The 25000-nt window shown below is 39.6% G+C and overlaps 1 protein-coding gene across 1 annotated transcript in view; it reads left to right on the top strand.

The window, feature by feature from the left end:
* LOC133659227 (ganglioside-induced differentiation-associated protein 2-like) overlaps positions 1-19672 on the top strand; it is a 27480-nt gene extending 7808 nt beyond the window's left edge. Inside the window, exons 3-13 of the mRNA XM_062061961.1 lie at positions 2351-2490; positions 2566-2719; positions 2807-2895; positions 6953-7029; positions 7101-7260; positions 9702-9852; positions 9992-10068; positions 11528-11604; positions 14297-14436; positions 19258-19312; positions 19508-19672. Coding sequence (XP_061917945.1) covers positions 2351-2490; positions 2566-2719; positions 2807-2895; positions 6953-7029; positions 7101-7260; positions 9702-9852; positions 9992-10068; positions 11528-11604; positions 14297-14436; positions 19258-19312; positions 19508-19672 — 1285 coding nt within the window. The remainder of the gene's footprint in view (positions 1-2350; positions 2491-2565; positions 2720-2806; positions 2896-6952; positions 7030-7100; positions 7261-9701; positions 9853-9991; positions 10069-11527; positions 11605-14296; positions 14437-19257; positions 19313-19507) is intronic.
* Positions 19673-25000: the final 5328 nt, after the last annotated feature.

Genomic DNA, 25000 nt, shown 5'->3' with positions numbered 1-25000 from the left:
TGTCACTATACTATTCATATTACCTATATTACTGTCACTATACTACTTATCATTGTCACTATACTACTTATATCACCTATATTACTGTCACTAAACTACTTAAATTACTTATAATACATCACTGTACTACTTATATTACTTATGTTACTGTCACTCTACTACCTATATTACTGATATTACTGTCACTATACTACTTACAGTCGTGGCCAAAAGTTTACATACACTTGTGAAGGACATAATGTCATGGCTGTCTTGAGTTTCCAATAATTTCTGCAACTCTTATTTTTTTGTGATTGAGTGATTGGGGCACACACTTGTTTGTCACAAAAAACATTCATGAAGTTTGGTTCTTTTATGAATTTATTATGGGTCTACTGAAAATGTGACCAAATCTGCTGGGTCAAAGGTATACCTACAGCAACATACAGTATCAATTTTGGTGATGTAGAAAAGTTACAATTAAATCAAATTAGCTTCATGGCATGACCTCTTAACTTCATGAGAGTGATTATGATTGACGACACCTGTCGACTTCTCTGAGCCCATTTAATAGGGCTCATGTGATGCAGTCATTAGACTTGGTTACAAACGCGACAATGGGAAAGTCAAAGGAACTCAGCACAGATCTGAAAAGAACAACCATTGACTTGAACAAGTCAGGAAAGTCACTAGGAGCCATTTCAAAGCAGCTTAAGGTCCCAAGAGCAACTGTGCAGACAATTGTTCATAAGTATAAAGTGCATAGCACAGTTTTGTCACTGCCACGATCAGGAAGAAAACGCAAGCTATCACCTGATAGAAAATTGGTCAGGATGATCAAGAGTCAACCGAGAACCACCAAAAAGCAGGTCTGCAATGAATTGTAAGCTGCTGGAACACAGGTATTAGTGTCCACAGTCAAGCGTGTTTTGCATGGCCATGGACTGAGAGGCTAGCATGCAAGAAGGAAGCCCTTGCTTCAGAAGCGACACCTTAAGGCTCGTCTAAAGTTTGCTGCTGATCACATGGACAAAGTTCTGTGGTCAGATGAAACACAAATTGAGCTGTTTGGCCACAATACCCAGCAATATGTTTGGAGGAGAAAAGGTGAGGCCTTTAATCCCAATAACATCATGCCTACCGTCAAGCATGGTGGTGGTAGTATTATGCTCTGGGCCTATTTTGCTGCCAATGGAACTGGTGCTTTACAGAGAGTAAATAGGACAATGAAAAAGGAGGATGACCTCCAAATTTTTCAGGACAACCTAAAATCATCAGCCCGGAGGTTGGGTCTTGGGCGCAGTTGGGTGTTCCAACAGGACAATGATCCCAAACACATGTCAAAAGTGGTAAAGGAATGGCTAAATCAGGCTAGAATTAAGGTTTTAGAATGGCCTTCCCAAAGTCCTGACCTAAAAACCCCATTGAGAACATGTGGACATTGCTGAAGAAACAAGTCCATGTCAGAAAACCAACAAATTTAGCTGAACTGCACCAATTTTGTCAAGAGAAGTGGTCAAAAATTTAACCAGAAGCTTGCCAGACGCTTGTGGATGGCTACCAAGCAGGCCTTATTGCAGTGAAACTTGCCAAGGGACATCTAACCAAATATTAACATTGCTGTATGTATACTTTTGACCCAGCATATTTGGTCACATTTTCAGTAGAACCATAATAAATTCATAAAAGAACCAAACTTCATGAATGTTTTTTGTGACCAACAAGTATGTGCTCCAATCACTCTATCACAAAAAAAATAAGACTTGTAGAAATTATTGGAAACTCAAGACAGCCATGATATTATGTTCTTTACAAGTGTATGTAAACTTTTGACCACGACTGTATATTGCTGTGACTACATTACTTATATTTTGTCACTACATTACTGTTAGAATTTTGCAGTGCTATCACTATATTACTGTCACTGTATTACGTGTATTATAAGTAATATTACTGTCACTGTATTACTGGCATTACTACTAATATTACTTTCACTACATTACTGTTAATATATTACAGTACTATCCCTATATGACTTATATCACTGTCCCTATATTACTTATATTGTAAGTAATATTACTGTCATCATATTACTTATAGTATCAATAATATTACTGTCACTACATTACTGTTAATATATTGCATTGTTATATGACTTATATTGCTGTAACCATATTACTTATACTATCAGTAATAATACTTTTACTGTATTACTTATATTACTACTAATATTACTTTCACTACATCACTGTTAATATATTACAGTGCTATCCCTGTATGACTTATATCACTGTCCCTATATTGCTACTAGTATTGTCTATACTGCTGGCTGCCACTAGAGGACAGTCACGTAACAACAACTGTCCCGCAGCACGGGCGACGTGGCGCTGTTGGGCTGCACGGCCATCACCAACACCAGCAACGAGCTGCTGACGGACAAGAACCCCGTGTCCAGCCGCATCCATCAGCTGGCGGGACCCGAGCTGAGAGACGAGCTGGTGAAACTCAAAGGTTTCTCTTCTCGACTCACGTTAGCGGCGCGTGCAGCTGTCGCGTCCGTGACCTTAACCGCTGTTTCCTGCGCAGGATGCCGCACTGGCGAGGCCAAGCAGACCAAAGGCTTCAACCTGGCTGCGAGGTTCATCATCCACACGGTGGGACCAAAGTACAAAGCCAAGTACCGGACGGCGGCCGAAAGCTCGCTGTACAGCTGCTACAGGAACATCCTGCAGTTGGCCTCGTAAGTTGTCTCCCTCGTCTCGTTCATCATCAGAAAACACTCTCAGAACCTGGGAACTGACCTGACACTGTCTCTCGTGTTGCCAAGGGAACAGTCGATGGCGTCCGTCGGCCTCTGCGTGGTCAGCACGGCCAAACGAGGGTACCCTCTGGAGGACGCCACGCACATCGCCTTCAGTAAGACACACACGTATCACGTCATCAATTCATTAGTATCCATTTCCACTAACACCAGGTGTCAAAAGTGAGGCCCCGGGGCCACGCTACTATATTACTCTGCACCAAATTTCATCTAATTATTATTCTTCCTCTAACTCCCAAACCGTTCATCCAATTGATCCCGTTCAAGCGTCAAAACGTTCAGCGCTTTCAGGACATGCGTGCTTATTCAACAAACATTCCCCAATACAACCGGTTTTAAACTAAATCGTAATTGTTATATTTTTCTCAACCATTTCACCATTGAAATATTTGTCTTGATTACGACAAAAAAACGTGGTATTTTTTTTAACCTAAACAATTCCCAGTTTTTACAATATTCATGATATTCCAAAATATTGGACAATTATTTGTACTCCTCCCACCATTCTCACTTACGGTTGCCATTTTTATTCCGACAAACTGCAAGTAGATATTCCACACTGTCAAAAAAATGTGTTGTAGTAAAAAAACATTTATTTAGTCTGGAAAAAAAGCAATACTTTTGCTGATTCGCTCTCTTTAACATTTAAAGTTGGACATCATTTTGACAGCTAGGCAGTTTAACTGAGAGGATAAGACACATGCCTTTCATCCCACTGATGTGGGTTCGAACCTCAGAAGAGGCCAAAAAAACAACTATTTCCTAAAAAAATGTTTACATCTATGAGTCATATAAATAAATACAGAATTTTTCGGACTATAAGCACGCCTAAAATCCTTTCATTTTGTCAAAACTCGACAGTGCACCTTATAACCCGGTGTGCCTAATGTACGGAATCATTTAGTTTGTGCTTACCGACCTCAAAGCTATTTTATTTGGTACATGGTGAAATGATAAGTGTGACCACTATATGGTAGTCACACATAAGAGATACGTGTAGACTGCAATATGAAGGCGGTCACACATAAGCGATACGTGTAGACTGCAGTATGACTCAAGTAAACACCAAAATTGTATATGTTCCATTGAAAATATAGAACATTTCACACGGCGCTCGACAATCCATCAAAATGTTTTAGTACGACTTTGGTAAGCTATGAAGCTGCTCCGCTTAATGGATTGCACTGTGCTTCAACATACGAGTATTATTATGGTGTGTGTATAAGGTAAGACATATTATCTGGCGTTTTGTTTGGCAATATTATACAAAAGCAACTTTTCTTACCTTCTGGTACCTGCTGATCTGTATTTGGGCTCTGCATAAGTCCTGAAAATGTGCGCGCATCCGCCTTTTTAGTCTGTGCCGACACGGTAATCGATAAGCTTCTTCTTTTTCTCTATCTTCTTTTTACGGGGCATTCATCTTCCGCTGTTGCCATTTCTAATATAAAGTAGTGTAATGTTCTAACTTATATCTGTCAGTAAACTTGCTATGAAAGCGCTAAAACATACGGCTGTGGTGAGTTTACATTATTCACCCAAGGAACTTTAGTTATTAGAAAGTTCCGACACATTTCCGGCAATGTTGCACTAGTGAGCCATGGATAAGAAGATGCTGCTCCGTTATTGATCTAAGTAAAGTCTGAATGTCATTAAAACAGTTAGCTCCATCTTTTGACACTTCTTCCACGCCCGTCCTTGCACGGTTCACTACTACAACAAAGTTGACGGGGAAAAGAGGCTGCCAAAGTTGAGCCACGTAAATAAGACCGCCCACAAAACGGCGCATCCTGAAGTGACTGTCAGAAAGAGACTTGAAGATCATATGTAAAACATAATCTATGCAGCATTTTGACCAAAGAACCACCATTACATGTTATGTAGACCACAAGGAAGTGTTTTACATTTAGAAAAAAATTCTAAAAATTACCCCTTTAATGTGCCCTACATTACGGTGTGCCTTTTGTATGAAAATAAAGCTGACTAGACCCGCTCATCGGCAGTGCGCCTTACAATCCGGTGTGCCCTATGGTCCGGAAAATACAGTAAGTACATTTTATTGGAAACAAAAAAAGATTGATTTGTACCCGAAATTAGCTAAATAGGTATTCTTGTCGCAGACACTTTTTTTTTAACAAAAGTGGCAAACTGGTTTGAAGGCCTGGCTGTTTAGTGCAGTGGTTAGCATGATGGACGTTCAAATCCCCGACAGCATGGACTGACCCACGAGGGTTCATTTAGTAAATTAATTCTGGGATACATACTTTCTTGGCTAATTTAGCAGCCAGTCTCATAGTTCGCAGCCCAACAATGGGCCTGTGGTTAAGAAGCAGTGATCTTGAGCAGTGATTCTCAAACTGTGGTACGCGGGCGCCATTTAGTAGTACACCGATGAATCACTTAAATAAAAACGTAATGACGTGACTGGAGCCGTTATCAAAAATTAATCAGCACTCAAGTCATGGAACATGGAAGTCGTTACAATTTGACGACTGTAGGCGACGCCAAAATAAACAATTAAGACACATACAGAACCGTCTTACTCATTTCTGTCACTCAACACGCGTGGGAACCGAATGTTCTCCACATTCTCCGCTCATGTCCGCCCTTTCCCAATCAACACATGTAAACAAAGACGAACATTGTCAGAGAAAGCTGCACGTAACAATGATATGAAACATAATTGTTAAATAAAACTTCTGCCTCGTTTGTAATGAATACTTAGGCCTACTGTATTTTAATGTTGATCGTTTTAGTGGTACTTGGAGAGCCAAGTGTTTTTTGAGGTGGTACTTGGTCACAAAAGTTTTAGGATCCCTGATCCAGATACTTAAGTGTTGAAAGTAAAAGAGAATGTATGACTTATTGTTTTAACACTTTTATTAGTAAGGACCTTTAGATGTCCAAGAATTTTAGTGGGATTTTTTGTTTAAAAAATTGCTGAAAAAATAATAATTAATTAAAATTGTTAGGAATTATTGACCTATTTATGGCTCCAATTACTTCACATCAAATATTCCAATTTGAAATTATTTGAAAGGAAAATATTGCATATTTGGTGGGTCTTTGACAAAAAGGGCATAAAACAAACCCTGAAAAAAAAAAAAAAGTATAATAAAAAAAACTAAAAATGGACATATGGATCTAAAGTTGATCTAGACACTTAAGTGTTGAAAGTTTGAAAAAAAAGTCAGATTTTTTTTAACACTTGTATGAGTGGGGCCCTTTTGGATGCCCAAGAATTTTAGTGGGATTTAAAGAAAAAAAAACAGTTGTTGCTCAAGAAATAATAATGAATCAAAATAAATGTTGTTATGAATTATTGCCCTAAATAAGGCTCCAATTACTTCACATCAAATATTCAACTTTGAAATTATTTTAAGGGAAACATTGCATATTTTGCGTTTTTGCCAAAAAACAAGGTTGTCATTGACAAAAAGGGCATAAAACAAACCCGAAAAAAAGTCAAAAGGACAATAATAAAATAAGTATGATTTATTTTTAACACTTTTATAAGTGGGGGCCTTTTGGATCCCCAATAATTTTAGTGGGATTTAAAAAAAAAAAAAACTGTTGTTGCTCAAAAAATAATCATGAGTCAAAATCAATGTTATAAATTATTGGCCTAATTAAGGCTCCAATTACTTCACATCAAATATTTCACTTAGAAACAATTTTTGGGGAAAATATAGCATATTCTGTGTTTTGGCCATATATATAAAAACCTAAGTTTTCTTTGACAAAAAGGGCATAAAACATAAACATTTTTAGTTTTATGTTATATCGACATAAGTTGACTGAAGTTGATCTAGAGATTTACTGTAAACGTTTAATAATAATAAAAAAATATTTATTATTATTAGAATGGATTATTGTCAATAAAATGTAATTATTTTTAACATTTGTATGACTGAGGACCCTTTTCGGTCCACAGAACCAAACTTGAGGGGAGGCTTGAAGATTAAAAAAAATCAAAATATTGTATTAGTTTTGAAAATAAAAAATATCAAAATGGCCCCCACATGCTGTCATTTTTCAGTGGAGAAAGTTTAGCCAACCCTCACCTGAATAGTACCTAAATGAGGAAATCACACCCTCTAGTGGCCATGATGTGTATGTCGAGAAGGTGTTCAACAGATGCTGTGTTTGCAGGAACAGTGCGCAGGTTCCTGGAGAAGCACGGCAGCAGCATGGAGGCGGTGGTGTTTGCCGTGTCCGACGCAGAGGAGGTCCGACTTGGCTGAGCATTTCATCCACGCCCTAGACAAGAACTGACCCCGTGCTCTGTGTGTCTCCGCAGCCCGTGTACAAGAAACTGCTTCCGCTGTACTACCCCCGCTCTGACCGGGAGGAGAGGGCGTGTCTGCCCCTCATCCCGGCCAACATCGGCAACTCCGAGGGCGAGCCGGTCGTGCCGGAGAGGCGGATCCGCATCGCCGAGAAACCGGGAAGCCTGGAAAGTATGCATACTCGGGACGCATCGTTAGGTACACCTGTGCGAGGTCTTGACAGACGACACAAGATGTGGATGACAAACACACCTGGTTGTAGTCCAGCACAACATACCCCACCCGCCATCATGTCAAGCTCACACATTTCCAGATAAAAGTGTCACAGCACGGATCCTCTTTGTTTGCCAGCATGAGCTCGGAATGTAACCCGTGCGAATAACGGAAAACTGCAAAAATATATACACCCATAAAAAATACTTATTTATAACACTAGTATAATAACATGTTATAACACTACTAGTATAGTAACTTGTGGTATAACATTACTAGTATAGTAACTTGTGTTATAACACAACTAGTATTATAACTTGTGTTATAACACTACTAATACTGTTGTTAGTGCTGGAGCTAGTACTGGTGCTAGTGCTGGAGCTGGTAGTGGTGTTAGTGCTGAAGGTTGCACTGGTGCTAGTGCTGGAGTTAGCACTGGTGCTTTGCTGGAGCTAGTACTGGTGTTAGTGTTGGAGCTAATAATGGAGCTAGTACTGGTGCATTGCTGAAGCTAGTACTGGTGCTTTGCTGGAGCTAGTACTGGTGTTAGTGCTGGAGCTAGTACTGGTGCTTTGCTGGAGTTAGTACTGGTGTTAGTGCTGGAGCTAGTACTGGTGCTTTGCTGGAGCTAGTACTGGTGCTTTGCTGGAGTTAGTACTGGTGTTAGTGCTGGAGCTAGTACTGGTGCTTTGCTGGAGCTAGTACTGGTGCTTTGCTGGAGCTAGTACTGGTGTTAGTGCTGGAGCTAGTACTGGTGCTTTGCTGGAGCTTGTACTGGTATTAGTGCTGGAGCCAGTACTGGTGCTTTGCTGGAACTAATACTGGTATTAGTGTTGGAGCTAGTCCTGGTGTTAGTGCTGGTGCTTTGCTGGAGCTAATACTAGTGCTTTGCTGGAGCTAGTACTGGTGTTAGTGCTGGAGCTAATAATGGAGCTAGTACTGGTGCTTTGCTGGAGCTAGTACTGGTGTTAGTGCTGGAGCTAGTACTGGTGCTTTGCTGGAGCTAGTACTGGTGTTAGTGCTGGAGCTAATAATGGAGCTAGTACTGGTGCTTTGCTGGAGCTAGTACTGGTGCTTTGCTGGAGCTAGTACTGGTGCTTTGCTGGAGCTAGTACTGGTGTTAGTGCTGGAGCTAGTACTGGTGCTTTGCTGGAGCTTGTACTGGTATTAGTGCCAGTACTGGTGCTTTGCTGGAACTAATACTGGTATTAGTGTTGGAGCTACTACTGGTGTTAGTGCTGGTGCTTTGCTGGAGCTAGTACTAGTGCTTTGCTGGAGCTAGTACTGGTGTTAGTGCTGGAGCTAATAATGGAGCTAGTACTGGTGCTTTGCTGGAGCTAGTACTGGTGTTTGTGCTGGAGCTAGTACTGGTGTTAGTGCTGGTGCTTTGCTGGAGCTAGTACTGGTGCTTTGCTGGAGATAGTACTGGTATTAGTGCTGGAGCTAGTACTGGTGTTAGTGCTGGTGCTTTGCTGGAGCTAGTACTGGTGTTAGTGCTGGTGCTAGTACTGGTGCTTTATTGGAGCTAGTAATGGAGCTAGTACTGGTGCTTTGCTGGAGCTAGTATTGGTATTAGTGCTAGAGCTAGTACTGGTGTTAGTGCTGGTGCTTTGCTGGAGCTAGTACTGGTGTTAGTGCTGGAGCTAGTAATTGAGCTAGTACTGTTGCTACTACTGGAGCGAGTATTGGTGCTGGACCTAGTGCTAGTGCTAGAGTTAGTACTGGACCTAAAACTGGTGTTATGGCTAGAGGTAGTGCTAGACCTAGTACAGGAGCTGCTACTGGTGTTAGTGCCAGACCTAGTGCTAGTGCTAGACCTAGTACAGGAGCTAGTGCTGGTATTAGTGCTAGACCTAGTACAGTAGCTAGTACCGGTGTTAGTGCTAGACCAAGTGCTAGTACTGGAGTCTGAGTTAGTGTTGCAGCTAGAAATTACTGTGGGAAAAAAACGGTCTAGCTTTTGCACAGAAAAGTCACAAATGGGTGTGGTTTCCCCACAAATAAAGTCAAATGAAATCTACACTACATATATATTTTTGATCAAATATCGGGTAGCAAATAACAAATGGGGGATCCACTGTACATTTGGGCAAGCTGTCTCTCTGTTAGGGTGCCAACATGGCCGCACAGCATTGATAAAGTCCACCGAGCAGACGACACCACGCATGAGACTGGAGTCAGTCAAGAGTTCTTTGGATGGGATGAGAAGTATCCTCATGGTGCCAGCAGAACATCTGGACACACACACACACACACACACACACACACACACACACACACACACAGTAAATGATTCAGCTGTGACATGACTAATCCTGAGAACACGCTTGTTTGGGTAGAACAGCATCTTTTTTTTTTTTTTATCCCGCACGAACAGCAGTTATTTGTTTTCTGCGCAGACGATTACGAGGAGGACAACCTGGACTCGGACCTGGGTCAGGTGGGAAACCACGCCTTCGCCCGCATGGAGGGAGACGTGGACAAGCGGCGCAAGCTGATCCTGCAGGGTCACATGTCGGAGGCGGCCGTGCAGAAGCAGCACCAGAGGAAGTAAGAAGGAGCAGCCAACAACACAAATGAAAAGCAGCAGGGCGTCCAAATGGGGTTCATAGGGCTCGTTGTGTCTGATGGATTGACCTCAACTTTTCTTTTACTACCCTCGCTTATCTTCTTGGTGTGTCTCCTTCAGCTACAACCGCTGGCTGTGTCGAGCCAGAGCAGAGGACCTGTCAGACATCGCCGCTCTGAAAGCGTTATATCAGACAGGTACGTCTGCATAACTGACAAGGTCGGAGGTCAGTGAAGGCACTACAGCTTCTCCGCTTCTCTCTACTGCTGCAGTTTACTTGTATGCCCAGTAGGGGGCAGATTTGTTCTGCATTCTGACCTCAGACCAGTCCATCAGCACCAATCAGCTCTCTGCACTCTGTCTAGCTCCCTACAGACATCCACTCTCTGCATGCACACGCCTACTATCATTCTACCAATGCAGTGTTCACTTTTTCCTCATTTTGTTATGTTACAGCCTTATTTCAAAATGGAACTAATTCATTTTTGCCCTTAAAATTCTACACAAAATACCCCCTAATGAAAATGTCAAAAAATAAAAGGTTTTCAAATGTTTTACAAATTTATTATAAATAAATAAAAAACTAAGAAATCACATGTATATACCATAATTTCCGGACTATAGAGTGCATCGGTATATAAGCCGCACCCACAACATTTTAGGGGAAAAATCCATATATTAGCCCCACCGGACTATAGGCCGCATATATTTATGCTGTGAAATGAATTATTTACACAGAAAGATCCTGTAAATGCTTATTTACATACCTTAATTGTTTCCAAATGGTGTCTGTAACACGGCAGTAAAACGGCTGATGAAACAAAACAGAAGTCATCGCCATGGACCCACTAGCTGCAGAAGCTAGCTCTCCAATCAGGTAAACAGACTCAATAACTCCACGGTGACGTTTTGATGAATTTACTGAGGGATTTGTGAAACTGAAACAATGCAAAAAGAATGCCATTGCAAGTTAATAATACTAACACAGAGAGACGTAACCGTGTTAGCATATCTGCTTATGCTAACGACGCTGCACACGCATGAAAAGACTCCTACGGACGTCACACATGGGACGGTTTAGTAGGTAAGAATTGTTTTAGTTATATTGTAAAACGTACAAACGTAGCTTGGAGTGATGAATGAAGAATCCATACGAGTAGGAATGCTTTGGACGGCTAGAAGACGGAACGGCACTTCTACTTCTGGTTGAAAGCACTAAATGGAAGGACACCGCAGCACCTGCAGTGCGCGAACTCCAAAAGATGGCACCATAGCACATACAATTTAAACCCTCTTTCAGTGTATTTGCTTGGTCTTTTTTGGAAAACTATTTGTAACACGGCTGTCAGCTAAGAAAAATCCGTAGACTGTATTAGCAACACCGTTTCATAAGCCACAGGGTTCAAAGTGTAGTTAAAAAATAGCGGCTTATAGTCCGGAATTGACGTTAAGTAGGTATTGTGTATAGAATTTTGAGGACAAAAATTTATTTATTCCCTTTTGAAATAATGCTGTAACATAACAAAATGTGGAAAAGGTGAAGCGCTGTCAATACTTTTTGGAGGCACTGTATGTTTTCCTTTTAAATGCCCGGACAGCTGCAGGTGTTTTTCATAAATGCGTTAAGGAAGTACAGAACGACGTGTGTGTCTGCAGGTGTGGATATGTGTGGCAGAACAGTGACGGTTGTGGTGGGAAGAAACATTCCAGTGACTCTCATCGACATCGAGAAGGTGAGGCCATTTTCCATTTTTCCATCCATATTCTTTGTCTAGTTTAACACGGTAATAACGCTAATCTTCTTCAACGTCACGTTAATCGCACATCATATGTAGGGATACAAACCGTTCACATATTGAAACCAATTCCCTGTACCTGGGAATCGATACCGGTCCACTACGGTACCAATTTTTGGTATATTTCATGCGTGTTAATAAATGTTGCTAGCTAACTTACTTGTTGTCACCTCTGTTCGCTCTCTGAGCCACAACGTTGACGGCTGTCTACTTTGCTGCTAATCACATTTGGGCAGTTACAATCGAAACACTGTTGGTTCCCAACCAAGGATGTCCAAACTACGGCCCGCCAGCCTCTTCAATTTGGCCCGCGAGATGTCATGAGTTCAACAAAGCATCGCACCGCGGAGTGCTTTTAAATTAATCTTAAATACAAGGCAGTCATTGAATGCTACATATTTGCTGCCATCTTGTGGACAATGTGTGTAAATCAGACCAATGACCCTTGAAAGTAGTTTAAAATAATAGCACAGCATTCACTTATATGACACAATCCAAACAACCTTCCCTAGTCATGGTGCAAACAAACAAAACATTCCAGCTAAAATAAAGGTCAACAAACATGGTCACACATAACACCACCTGCTCACTGAACATTGTGGATATTATAAAAAAACGTCCAAACACCATTAAAAAAATCAAAATTACACCCATTTAAATCCAGTAGAGTGCATAATGGGAAAAATGCAAAACACTCTCTGCGCACTTATCCATGATTGGCGCATTTTAGCTGCCTGATATTTCTGATGGATTACAAAATTTAGGAGTCGAACTTTCACATACTCTAAATATCCAGTTAAATTATTATACATCCATCATATTAATGGCCAAATTTTTTTAGCCTAATTCGCCCCCCTAAGTCAAAAATTTTGGACACCCCTGTTCTAGAGCATTTGTTAGTATCCAGCGAGAAGGCATATTTTTGACGTAACAGATGTAAACAGAGGCCACAACACAGGAAGTATATTACCCCAGAGGGCGTGGCTACGGGATAGCGTTGCCAAATAGGAAACTTTGTCTGATTTATTTGCATTCATGTTATGGAATTTGACATGACGTTTCCAATGATAATAATGTTAGTAAATGATTTAGTATTAATTGTGTCGTACATGTCGACATGTTGTTGGACATGTAACCAAAAGAGGTTGGTGGATGAGAATAAATCTAAAGTTAAAGTTAAAAGTTAAAGTACCAATGATTGTCACACACATACACTAGGTGTGGCAAAGGTTATATATAGTGTAGAAATTAGGGCTGTGAATCTTTGTGTGTCCCACGATTCGATTCAATATCGATTCTTGGGGTCACGATTCGATTCAAAATCGATTTTTTTTTTCCAATTCAACACTATTCTCGATTCAAAACCGATTTTTTTTCCCGATTTCAAAACGATTCTCTATTCATTCAATACATAGGATTTCAGCAGGGTCTACCCCAGTCTGCTGACATGCAAGCAGAGTAGTAGATTTTTGTAAAAAGCTTCTATAATTGTAAAGGACAATGTTTTATCAACTGATTGCAATAATGTACATTTGTTTTAACTATTAAATGAACCAAAAATATGACTTATTTTATCTTTGTGAAAATATTGGACACAGTGTGTTGTCAAGCTTATGAGATGCGATGCAAGTGTAAGCCACTGTGACACTATTGTTCTTTTTTTTTATAAATGTCTAATGATAATGTCAAGGAGGGATTTTTAATCACTGCTATGTTGAAATTGTAACTAATATTGATACTGTTGTTGATAATATTCATTTTTGTTTCACTACTTTTGGTTTGTTCTGTGTCGTGTTTGTGTCTCCTCTCAATTGCTCTGTTTATTGCTGTTCTGAGTGTTGCTGGGTCGGGTTTGGTTTTGGAATTGGAATTTTGTTCAAAGGGTGCTCACATCTTTGTACATGTACAATTATTAAATCTCGTTTTGTTAAAATATTTTGAGTCTCATCTCAGATGGCAGTACTGTGTAGGCTATATGTGGTATGTAGGAAGTAGCTCTTTTACCAGGAAGCTAAAAGTGTTATATTGCGCCCTACAAAGTGTTTATACCGTAAGTATTGTACTTGTTACACACCAGCTGTTTGATTGCAACATCCATCTTGGTTGTAGTTTTCATTAACACAGTAGGAGGAGTTGAAATCGCCTTGTAAAATCGCTCATGCTAATAGTGGCCTGTCTATGGCAAATCCAATGTAAGTTAGCATCAAGCTAGTGCATTTTGGAAGAGCGGAGCCTCACTTTACGGTTGAGCGTTTTCTTGCTATTTTGGTGTTGAAAATGGCAAGATTACTTAGAGGGACTTTGGCTGAGTCGGCCCTGAGTGCCACTAAGAGTGCATTGTTTACGTGAGCCGGTCTTCGGTCTGGAACCAAACGGAAACATTGCGCCGTTTTATTTAGCGTGAATCAAAACCCGGTAGTACTGACGAAATTCGATCGGTGCCCACAAAAAAAAACAAATTTGACACCCATTTCTAGTCATATGTGGCAATATGAATTAAATGTGATTTATTGATCTATTAATCGCGATTAATTAGCAGTTCACTTCAGACAAAATGTGATTAACTAGCATATATTATTATTGTATATTGTAAGAGGCAGCCTTAAATAACATAAATACGATTGCACAGGCCCTGCTGTACTTCATCCACGTGATGGACCACATCACGGTCAAGGAGTACGTGATGGTGTACTTCCACACGCTGACGGGGGATCACAACCACCTGGACTCGGACTTCCTCAAGAACCTCTACGACATCGTGGACGCCAAGTGAGTGTCGCTCGGGGGGTGGAAACTTTGAGTGTGAGTGGAAGGTACAGCAAACGGCTTCCTGAAGCCGTCATGTAGCATCCATAAATATCCATCAAATGTCAATGTTCGGTTGAGACGATGACTTCAGCAGACTGCAAAGGTATTGGGTCACATGGCCGCCGATACGAGAGCTTAAAAAGTGGCTTTGATCCACACTTTGAAGAACGAAGAGCTTCCACTGTGTCTGTTGGACGCACCCCCAACCTTCACTTGGCCCTCACCTCCTCCATCTTCTTCTTCAACTTCAGTTCCACTTCCTGTTCCAAGGGCCTGTGTTTAGACTTTGGCAAAAGCAGACAGAAGCCATTAAAGAACAAGACCAAGGTTCTAAGAATTTGGAGGGACTTGTTGGGGAAAGGGAGAAACTCTCCGAAAAGCATCTTCTTTAAATATGAACACAACTGAAAACATTTGAAACGGTAGAATCAGGTAGTTTTGCACGCTCCTGTTAGGCTACCAAAAGGGGTGGGGATAGACATGATGCTGCATCTTGATTGGTGGGCAGAGAACGGCCACTCCCAGAATAGGTAAACACAAAAAAAGCTTCTTTTTTTTTGTAACATTGAAGAAAGATGTCGTCCATTGCAGTAAAAGTTAATATTAGGCGTTCACAATGGTTACTTTGTGTCTAGCATCACTTTATAGCAGGGGTGCCCAAACTCTTTCCACTGACAAATCAAAGGATGCATCGACCATTTTGGTAGTTTTCACCTTCAAAACCAGTACAATATAGAGATTTTTTTGAAAGAAACATTTTGTGTGAATGCTGGAGAGCCAAAGCCGAGCTGAAATGCTAACAGCACGCTGACCAGATAGCACCAACTAACAAAATGTATGAATAAAATAAAATAAAAAAGCTAGCATGCTAACAGTACTATGCTAACATGTTAACATTTAGCATCACTGAAAGACCTGAATATATGACTGAGTTGTATACCTACTAAATTAGCTTTAAAAAAAAAAAAGGCTGGCAAACTAATTTTAGCATGCTAAAATGCGAAATGTAACATGTGTCAAGCACCAAAGTAAACCTGAAAAATTTGTTGAAACTGTTAACATGCCAACATTAGCATGCATCAAGTACCAAAATATGACTTAGATGTATGCCTACAAAATTAGCTAAAACAAAAAACCTAGCATGATAAAAGGTCAAATTTTGTCAAGTAACAAAATATTTGACGCTGAGGTGTATACCTGCTAAATTAGCTAAAAAAAACTGGCATGTTAATGTTACAATGCTAAAATGCGAAATGTAACGTGTCAAGCACTAAAGTATACCTGGAAAAATATGTTAAAAATGCTAACATTAGCATGCATCAAGTACCAAAATATGACTGAGGTGTATACCTATAAGATTTGCTAAAACAGCTAGCATGATAACAGGTATAATTAGTTAAGTAAAGTATTTGACGCTGAGGTGTATACCTGCTGAATTAACTTAAAAAATAGCTAGCATGCTAATGTTTGCATGCTAAAATGCAAACTGTAATATATGCCAAGTACCCAAATACATTACTCTGAGGGGTGTTCCTGAAAAAGATAAAAATGCTAGGATGCTAACATTAGCATGCATCAAGTACCAAAATACGACTGAGATGTATGCCTACAAAATCGCTAAAAGAAAAAAACCTAGCATGATAAAAGTTAAAATTCGTCATGTGACAAAATATTTGATGCTGTGGTGTATACCTACTAAATTAGCTAAAAAAAAAAGCTAGAATGCTAAAATGCGCACTGTAACATGCGTCAAGTACCAAAGTATGTTACTCTGAGGTGTGAACCTGAAATAGTTGTTGAAAATGCTAGCATGCTGACATTAGCATGCATCAAGTAGTAAAATACGACTGAGATGTATACCTACAAAATTAGCTAAAAAAACAAAAAAGCTAGCATATTAACAGTTTTAATTTGTCAGGTAACTAAATATTTAACACTGTGGTGTATACCTGCTAAATTAGCTAAAAAAAAAAAGCTATAATGCTAATGTTAGCATGCCAAATTGCAAACTGTAACATGCGTCGAGTACCAAAGAATATTACTCTTGAGGTGTGTACCTGAAATATTTGTTAAAAATGCACGCATGCACCAGTTACTAAAATATGACCGAGGTGTATACCTACAAAATTAGCTAAAAAACAGCTACAATGATAACAGGTATAATTTGTCAAGTAACAAAATATTTGACACTGACATGTATACCTGTTAAATTGCTAAAAAAGCTAGCATGCTAAAATGCGAACTGTAACGTGCATTAAGTACCAAAATATGACTGAGGTGTACACCTACAAAATTATTTTTTTTAAAAAGATAGCATGATAACATGTATAATTTGTCAAGTAACAAAATATTTGACGCTGATGTGTATACTTGCAAAATTAGCAAAAAAAAAAATTGAGCATGCTAATATTGGAATGCTAGCAAAAAATTTGCTACTGGCTGCAAATGGTCCACAGGCCGCATTTTGGACACCCATGCTTTATAGTGTGCTAGGCTATCAAGCTGTGCACTGTACTAAGTGTATTTTCCACTGGGTGGTCCTTTTTAAAGCACCTTGCAGACCCAGCAAGCACTGCAGGACATCATTATCCCGCTTCTAACGACCGAACTTCTCCCGTCCGTCCCTTGGACCAACCACTGTGTGTTTCACATTACATGCCAGGATCTCATCTGCCATAAATACTTCCAAACCCAGCGTGGACTCGCCCCAGCTCTCAGTGGGCAGTAATTCCGCCTCTCTTTAACTTTGTTCTGGCCCGGCCGCCAGCAGAAGCGAGCCCGAGCCTGGCAGGACCAAGCCATCCCGACGCTTGATCTGCTTCAGATGCGTCCGGGCTCCAGACCCGCACCCAGAACCACAATGTTCCACTTTTTACTGGCAATGTGGGCTGTGCAGTTTGTGAGTCCATCATTCACAGTGGCAACATGTTCAAGACTTTTAAAAACGTTGGTGCTGTTACAACACATACGTGACCGGACGTTACGCTTCTCATTCTTCCTTCACTGGCCTATTTGACCTTTAATTGTCCAGAACTCCGGAGCATATTTAATGCGTACTCATGCAGGGAAACTTAGTGTAAATAATGTATTTTAACTGGGATGGATTTTATTTTTCTATTAAATACCAAAACAATTTACCATATTTTCCGGACTATAGAGCACACAATATAGGCTACACCCACTAAATTTTAGAAGAAAAACAATTTTGTTCCATATATTAGACGCACGTCTATAAGCCGCACCCACTAAATTTTAGAAGGAAAACACTAGTTTCCATATATTAGCCGTACCGGACTATAAGCCGCAGATATATACGTTGTGAAATGAGTTATTTACACAGGAATATTTTGTACATTTTTATTTACATACATGAATTGTTTTCAAACGGTGTCTGTAACACGGCAGTAAAACGGCTGATCAAACAAAACAGAAGTCATTGTCATAAACCCACTAGCTGCGCAAGCTAGCTCTCCAATCAGCTAAACAGACTCAATGACTCCATGGTGACGTTTTTGGTGAATTTACGAAACTGAAACAATACAAAAAGAATGCCATTGTAAGTTAATAATACTAACACAGGCCAGTTCTAATACTAATCAAATATCATCCCGGGGGCATTAGATAATTCATTTGCGGGCCGGATCTGGCCCGCGAGCCTTGACTTTGACACCTAGGATTTAGAAGGTTTAGAATGCTTCATAAAGTGTAAGAAAATAGTGCAAAATGCAAACATAGTGAAACCTGAGAAGAACCAATTTCTGCGGGTTTAATGGCAGAAAGTTACAGCTGTGCTCTAAAGGATGAGCGCGGCTAAGGTGGTGTGGTCTTGGTTGGGGACGAGCCCCTTGCATCATTTACAGACCACATTGGTCTGACCATGGTCCCTTTGGAAAAAAATGCTTTTTTATTTACAATTTCTTCATTTTGACTTTCTCTTCTCACTCCATGCAAAGAATCAACCAATCTTGATAATTGATACTGTTACCTGATTGGCTGTTAGCGTGTCACTCCCACTGATCAGTGATCACTTCCTGCGTTGCTCGGTTACCAGAGAGCGAGTGCCTTTGTCCATGCAACCAACCTTGCTTCCATACTTCTGCTTTCTTCCTACAAAGAGGGAAAAAAATTTTTATCGAATGTTATATCAAACAAATATTTTATATTGATAACTGTAAATTCCGGACAATGACCCGCTACTTTGTTCCTACACTTTAAACCCTGCAGCTTATAAAACGGTGCGGATAATTGATGGATTATTCTTCGTTAACGGCCATAATATTTTGTGTTGGATAGTTTTCATTAAACCCAAGCAGACACTGAAAAGGTGTGTTGTTGTTTGTGCTATGGCGTCATCTTCCGGACAAGTTCACCCACTGCAGGTGCTACGGGTTGAAAGTGTACTTCCTGTTTAATCCCTTAAACCAGAAGTAAAACCGTCCATAGCCTTTCTGCTCGAAAGGATTCTTCATTCGACGGTTGTACGTTTTACAATATAACTAAAACAATTCTAACTTACTAAACAGTCTTAAAGTACAGTGCGGCTACCATATGGAAAATGTTTTTTTCTTCTATAATTGAGTGGGTGCGGCTTGTATACCGGTGCGCTCTATAGTCCGGAAAATGTTTTGGTTTGAATTTAATTGTATTTAGTGTTAAAAATGACACTGGAGTTAAAAAGGTCATGTGACATTGAAGTCATAAACCCTGCATCCAGTCTTTCACGTTTTTCTGCCTAATGTTGTTTTTATGTATTTATTATAGCACATCTTCTCTGTCTCACAGGTTTAAGAAGAATCTAAAAGCCTTCTACATTGTACATCCCACATTCCGCTCCAAGGTAAGACTTCATAAAACACCTTTTACTGTTCCGTGTCAAAATGAACAAATCTTCTTGACGTCTCAAAACCCATAATTCAAATGAACGATGGAGCGCAAACTGGAGTCCAAGTCTCATTTGAGAGCAACAGCCTCACTATTGTGCCAAGCGGAGGCCACTACAACAGGTCACATGACCCTCTCTTCTGTAACCAAGGTGTCCACGTGGTTCTTCACCACCTTCAGTGTGTCGGGCGTGAAGGAAAAAGTGCGTTACCTGGACAGCCTGCAGCAGCTCTTCACCTGCATCAAGCCCGAGCAGATCGACATCCCGCCTTTCGTCCTGGAGCACGACGCACGGGTGAGAACGCCCAACATGTAGATGCAGCTCATTTCAGTGGGTCGGACCGCAAAGACGGCTCCTCTGTGAGGAAGGCCAGCAAAGTTCAGCTCCTGGTGAGGAGGAACCCTTCAACGGACTGTGACGAGTCTGCATGAAGGAAACAAATCTAAATCCAACGTTTCAGAAAGTTCAGAAGGTTTGCGTCTGTCATGAATGCAGCAGCATGAAACCTCAGCTGGATTCTTGTTGTGGATACTCACTGAATACTCACTTACATCTCACATTTGATGATATCTCTACATCTAGAACGTTTTAAGTACTCACTGAATACTCACACACATCTCACATTTCAGCAAGCATTTGATGACATATATATCTAGAAAGTTGTAAGTACTCACTGAATACTCACATCTCACATTTGATTATATCTCTATATCTAGACAGTTGTAGATAATAAATACTCACACACATCTCACATTTGATGATATCTCTATATCTGGACAGTTGTAGACAATAAATACTCACACACATCTCACATTTCAGCAAGCATTTGATGATATCTCTATATCTAGAAAGTTGTAGATACTCTATTAATACTCACACACATCTCACATTTCAGCAAGCATTTGATGACATCTCTATATCTAGAAAGTTGTAGATACTCACTGAATACTCACACACATCTCACGTTTGATCATATCTCTATATCTAGAAAGTTCTAGATACTAACTGAGTACTCACACACCTCTCCCATTTGATGATATCTCTACATCTGGGAAGTTGTAGATACTCAATGAATACTCACACACATATCACATTTCAGCAAGCATTTGATGATATCTCTATATCTAGAAGGTTGTAGATACTCACTAAATACTCACACACATCTCACATTTCAGCAAGCATTTGATGATATCTCTATATCTAGAAAGTTGTAGAGACTCACTGAATACTCACACACATTTCCCATTTGATGATATCTCTACATCTAGGAAGTTGTAGATACTCAATGAATACTCACACACATCTCACATTTCAGCAAGCATTTGATGACATCTTGAATATCTAGAAAGTTGTAGATACTCACTGAATACTCACACATCTCACAATTGATGATATCTCTATATCTAGAAAGTTGTAGATACTAACTGAATACTCACACACATCTCCCATTTGATGATATCTCTATATCTAGAAAGTTGTAGATACTCAATGAATACTCACACACATCTCCCATTTGATGATATCTCTATATCTAGAAAGTTGTAGATACTCAATGAATACTCACACACATCTCACATTTCAGCAAGCATTTGATGATATATCTATATCTAGAAAGTTGTAGATACTCACTAAATACTCACACACATCTCACATTTCAGCAAGCATTTGATGACATCTCTATATCTAGAAAGTTGTAGAGACTCACTGAATACTCACACACATCTCACATTTGATGATATCTCTATATCTAGAAAGTTGTAAATACTAACTGAATACTCACACACATCTCCCATTTGATGATATCTCTATATCTAGGAAGTTATAGATACTCACACACATCTCACATTTCAGCAAGCATTTGATGACATCTCTATATCTAGAAAGTTGTAGATACTCACTGAATACTCACACATCTCACATTTGATGATATCTCTATATCTACAAAATTGTAGGTACTAACTGAATACTCACACACATCTCCCATTAGATGATATCTCTATATTTAGAAAGTTGTAGATACTCAATGAATACTCACACACATCTCACATTTCAGCAAGCATTTGATGATATATCTATATCTAGAAAGTTGTAGATACTCACTAAATACTCACACACATCTCACATTTCAGCAAGCATTTGATGACATCTCTATATCTAGAAAGTTGTAGAGACTCACTGAATACTCACACACATCTCACATTTGATGATATCTCTATATCTAGAAAGTTGTAAATACTAACTGAATACTCACACACATCTCCCATTTGATGATATCTCTATATCTAGGAAGTTATAGATACTCACACACATCTCACATTTCAGCAAGCATTTGATGACATCTCTATATCTAGAAAGTTGTAGATACTCACTGAATACTCACACATCTCACATTTGATGATATCTCTATATCTACAAAATTGTAGGTACTAACTGAATACTCACACACATCTCCCGTTAGATGATATCTCTATATTTAGAAAGTTGTAGATACTCAATGAATACTCACACACATCTCACATTTCAGCAAGCATTTGATGATATATTTATATCTACAAAGTTGTAGATACTCAATTAATACTCACACAAATCTCCAATTTGATGATATATCTTTATCTAGAAAGTTGTAGATACCCACTGAATACTCACATCTCACATTTCAGCAAGCATTTGTTGATATCTCTATATCTAGAAAGTTGTAGATACTCACACACCTCACATTTCAGCAAGCATTTGATGATATCTCTATACCTACAAAGTTGTAGATACTCACTGAATACTCACACACATCTCACATTTGATGATATATCTATATCTAGAAAGTTGTAGATACTCACTAACTACTCACACACATCTCACGTTTCAGCAAGCATTTGATGATATCTCTATATCTAGAAAGTTGTAAATACTGAATACTCACACACATCTCACATTTGATGATATCTCTATATCTGGAAAGTCCTAGATACTAACTGAATACTCACACACATCTCCCATTTGATTATATATCTATATCTTGAAAGTTGTAGATACTCACTGAATACTCTCACACATCTCACATTTCAGCAAGCATTTGATGATATCTCTATATCTACAAAGTTGTAGATACTCACTGAATACTCACACACATCTCACATTTGATGATATATCTATATCTAGAAAGGTTCTAGATACTAACTGAATACTCACACACATCTCCCATTTGATGATATCTCTATATCTAGAAAGTTGTAGATACTCACTAACTACTCACACACATCTCACGTTTCAGCAAGCATTTGATGATATCTCTATATCTAGAAAGTTGTAGATACTCACTGAATACTCACACACATCTCACATTTAATGATATCTCTATATCTGGAAAGTTCTAGATACTAACTGAATACTCACACACATCTCCCATTTGATTATATATCTATATCTTGAAAGTTGTAGATACTCACTGAATACTCACACACATCTCACGTTTCAGCAAGCTTTTGATGATATCTCTATATCTAGAAAATTGTAGATACTCACTGAATACTCACACACATCTCACATTTGATATCTCTATATCTAGACATTTGTAGATACTCAATGAATACTCACACACATCTTCTATTTGATGATATCTCTATATCTACAAAGTTGTGGTAGTCAGTGTACAGCTTGTATAGTTTTACTTTCAACACACGGACAGTAAATGTCTTTGCAAGGTAATTGTGTCTAAAGTCAAGCATGAGGACGATAGCGTGCACGAGTGCTGTCGGCACTGTGGAGATGCGGTTCTTTGAGGGAAAAGATTAATTCCAATAGGTTACGTGATTATTTCTCCAAAATGTTAAACACACACTCAACATGAAGAGTGTCGTGTCTCCTACACACCTGAACACAATTACACACCTGTGTGATGGGAGTAAAGGAGGAAGGAAGGTAGGTAGGTGAGTTGGTAGAGGAAGGAAGCAAGGAAGGACAGATAGAAGAAAGGGAGGAAGCAAGGAAGAGAGGGAGGTGAGTTGATAGAGTAAGGAAACAAGGAAGGAAGGACAAATAGAATAATAGGAGGAAGCCAGGAAGGGAGGGAGGTGAGTTGGTAGAGGAAGGAAGCAAGTAAGGACAGATAGAAGAAAGGGAAGAAGCAAGGAAGAGAGGGAGGTGAGTTGATAGAGTAAGGAAACAAGGAAGGAAGGACAAATAGAATAATAGGAGGAAGCCAGGAAGGGAGGGAGGTGAGTTGGTAGAGTAAGGAAGGAAGGACAGAAAGAATGAAGCAAGCAAGGACACAAGAAAGGAAGTACTGAGGGAAGAAAATGAGGAAGGAAGGAAGACAAAGCAAGAAAGAAAGGAAGGAAAGAAGGACTGACAAAAGAAAGGGAGTAAGCTCGGAAGGAAGGCCGGTAAGTTGGTAGAGGAAGGAAGGAAGCAATTGAGGACACAAGGAAGGAAGGAAGAAAGAAAGACAAAGCAAGCAAGGAAGAAAGGAAGGACGGATGGGTGGTAGGAGAAAGTAAGGGAGGTAAGAAGGAAGGAAGGAAGGAAGAAAGGAATGTAAGAAGGAAGTAAGAAAGGTAAGAAAGAAGGAATGAAGTTAAGAAGGTAGTAAGGAAGTAAGAAAGAAGGAATGAAGTTAAGAAGGAAGTAAGAAAGAAGGAAGGAATGAAAGAAAGAATGAAGGTGGGAAGGAAGGAAGAAAGAAGAAAGGAATCTAAGAAGGAATATAGGAAGCAAAGAAGGAAGAAAGGAAGAAAGGAAGGAAGGAAGGAAGGTAGTAAGGAAGGAAGAAAGGAATGTAAGAAGGAAGTAAGAAAGGTAAGAAAGAAGGAATGAAGTTAAGAAGGTAGTAAGGAAGTAAGAAAGAAGAAATGAAGTTAAGAAGGAAGTAAGAAAGAAGGAAGGAATGAAAGAAAGAATGAAGGTGGGAAGGAAGGAAGAAAGAAGAAAGGAATCTAAGAAGGAAGGAAGGGAGATAAGAAGGAATATAGGAAGCAAAGAAGGAAGAAAGGAAGGAATGAATGAATGTAAGAAGGAAGGAAAGAAGATGAGAAGGAAGGTAAGGGAGAAGGAAGGAAAATAAGAAGTATGGAAGGTAGGAAGTAAGTAAGTAAGGAAGGAAGATAAGAAGGAAAGAAGTAAGGAGGGTAGGAAGGTAAGAAGGAGAGTAACATGCAGTAGTTTAATCAGTGATGTCGTCATGAAGAAGAAGTCAGTAAAAAATTGTTTTTAATTTCCTGTCCAAGATGTTGAAGTCAGTGTCATAAATAATCATAATGCATATTCAGACTTGTGTCGACACATCTTAATGCTGCTGTACGAGCTGTACACTGACTACTCTTACCTCCTATAGTAGTGGTAATAAAAAGGTCCCAAAGAGCAGTGCATGCTCCGATAAGCAGCGTGAGAGAGGAGCAGCTGAGCTGGAAAAGTCTGCTTGGCTTGGAGGACGGCCACTTCCTGGAGTAGAAGTTTCCACAGATAAAGAGCGCCTGAATAAGTCATGTTTGCCAGACCAAGTGGGTCGAGGTCAGGTCAGCTGCTGAAGACCACTGAACACTTTTTAAAACACTGTCTCCTAGAAAGCCAACAAGTTCCCGGTTGTGTTCCCTGACCACAGAAGACCCAATAACCTGACCTGCTCTCTGTCCTCTCCATCACAGGTGAACG

This window comes from Entelurus aequoreus, linkage group LG10 (assembly GCF_033978785.1).
Source record: "Entelurus aequoreus isolate RoL-2023_Sb linkage group LG10, RoL_Eaeq_v1.1, whole genome shotgun sequence".
In the NCBI taxonomy this organism is placed as follows: domain Eukaryota; kingdom Metazoa; phylum Chordata; class Actinopteri; order Syngnathiformes; family Syngnathidae; genus Entelurus; species Entelurus aequoreus.
This window is presented reverse-complemented; position numbering and strand designations above follow the sequence as displayed.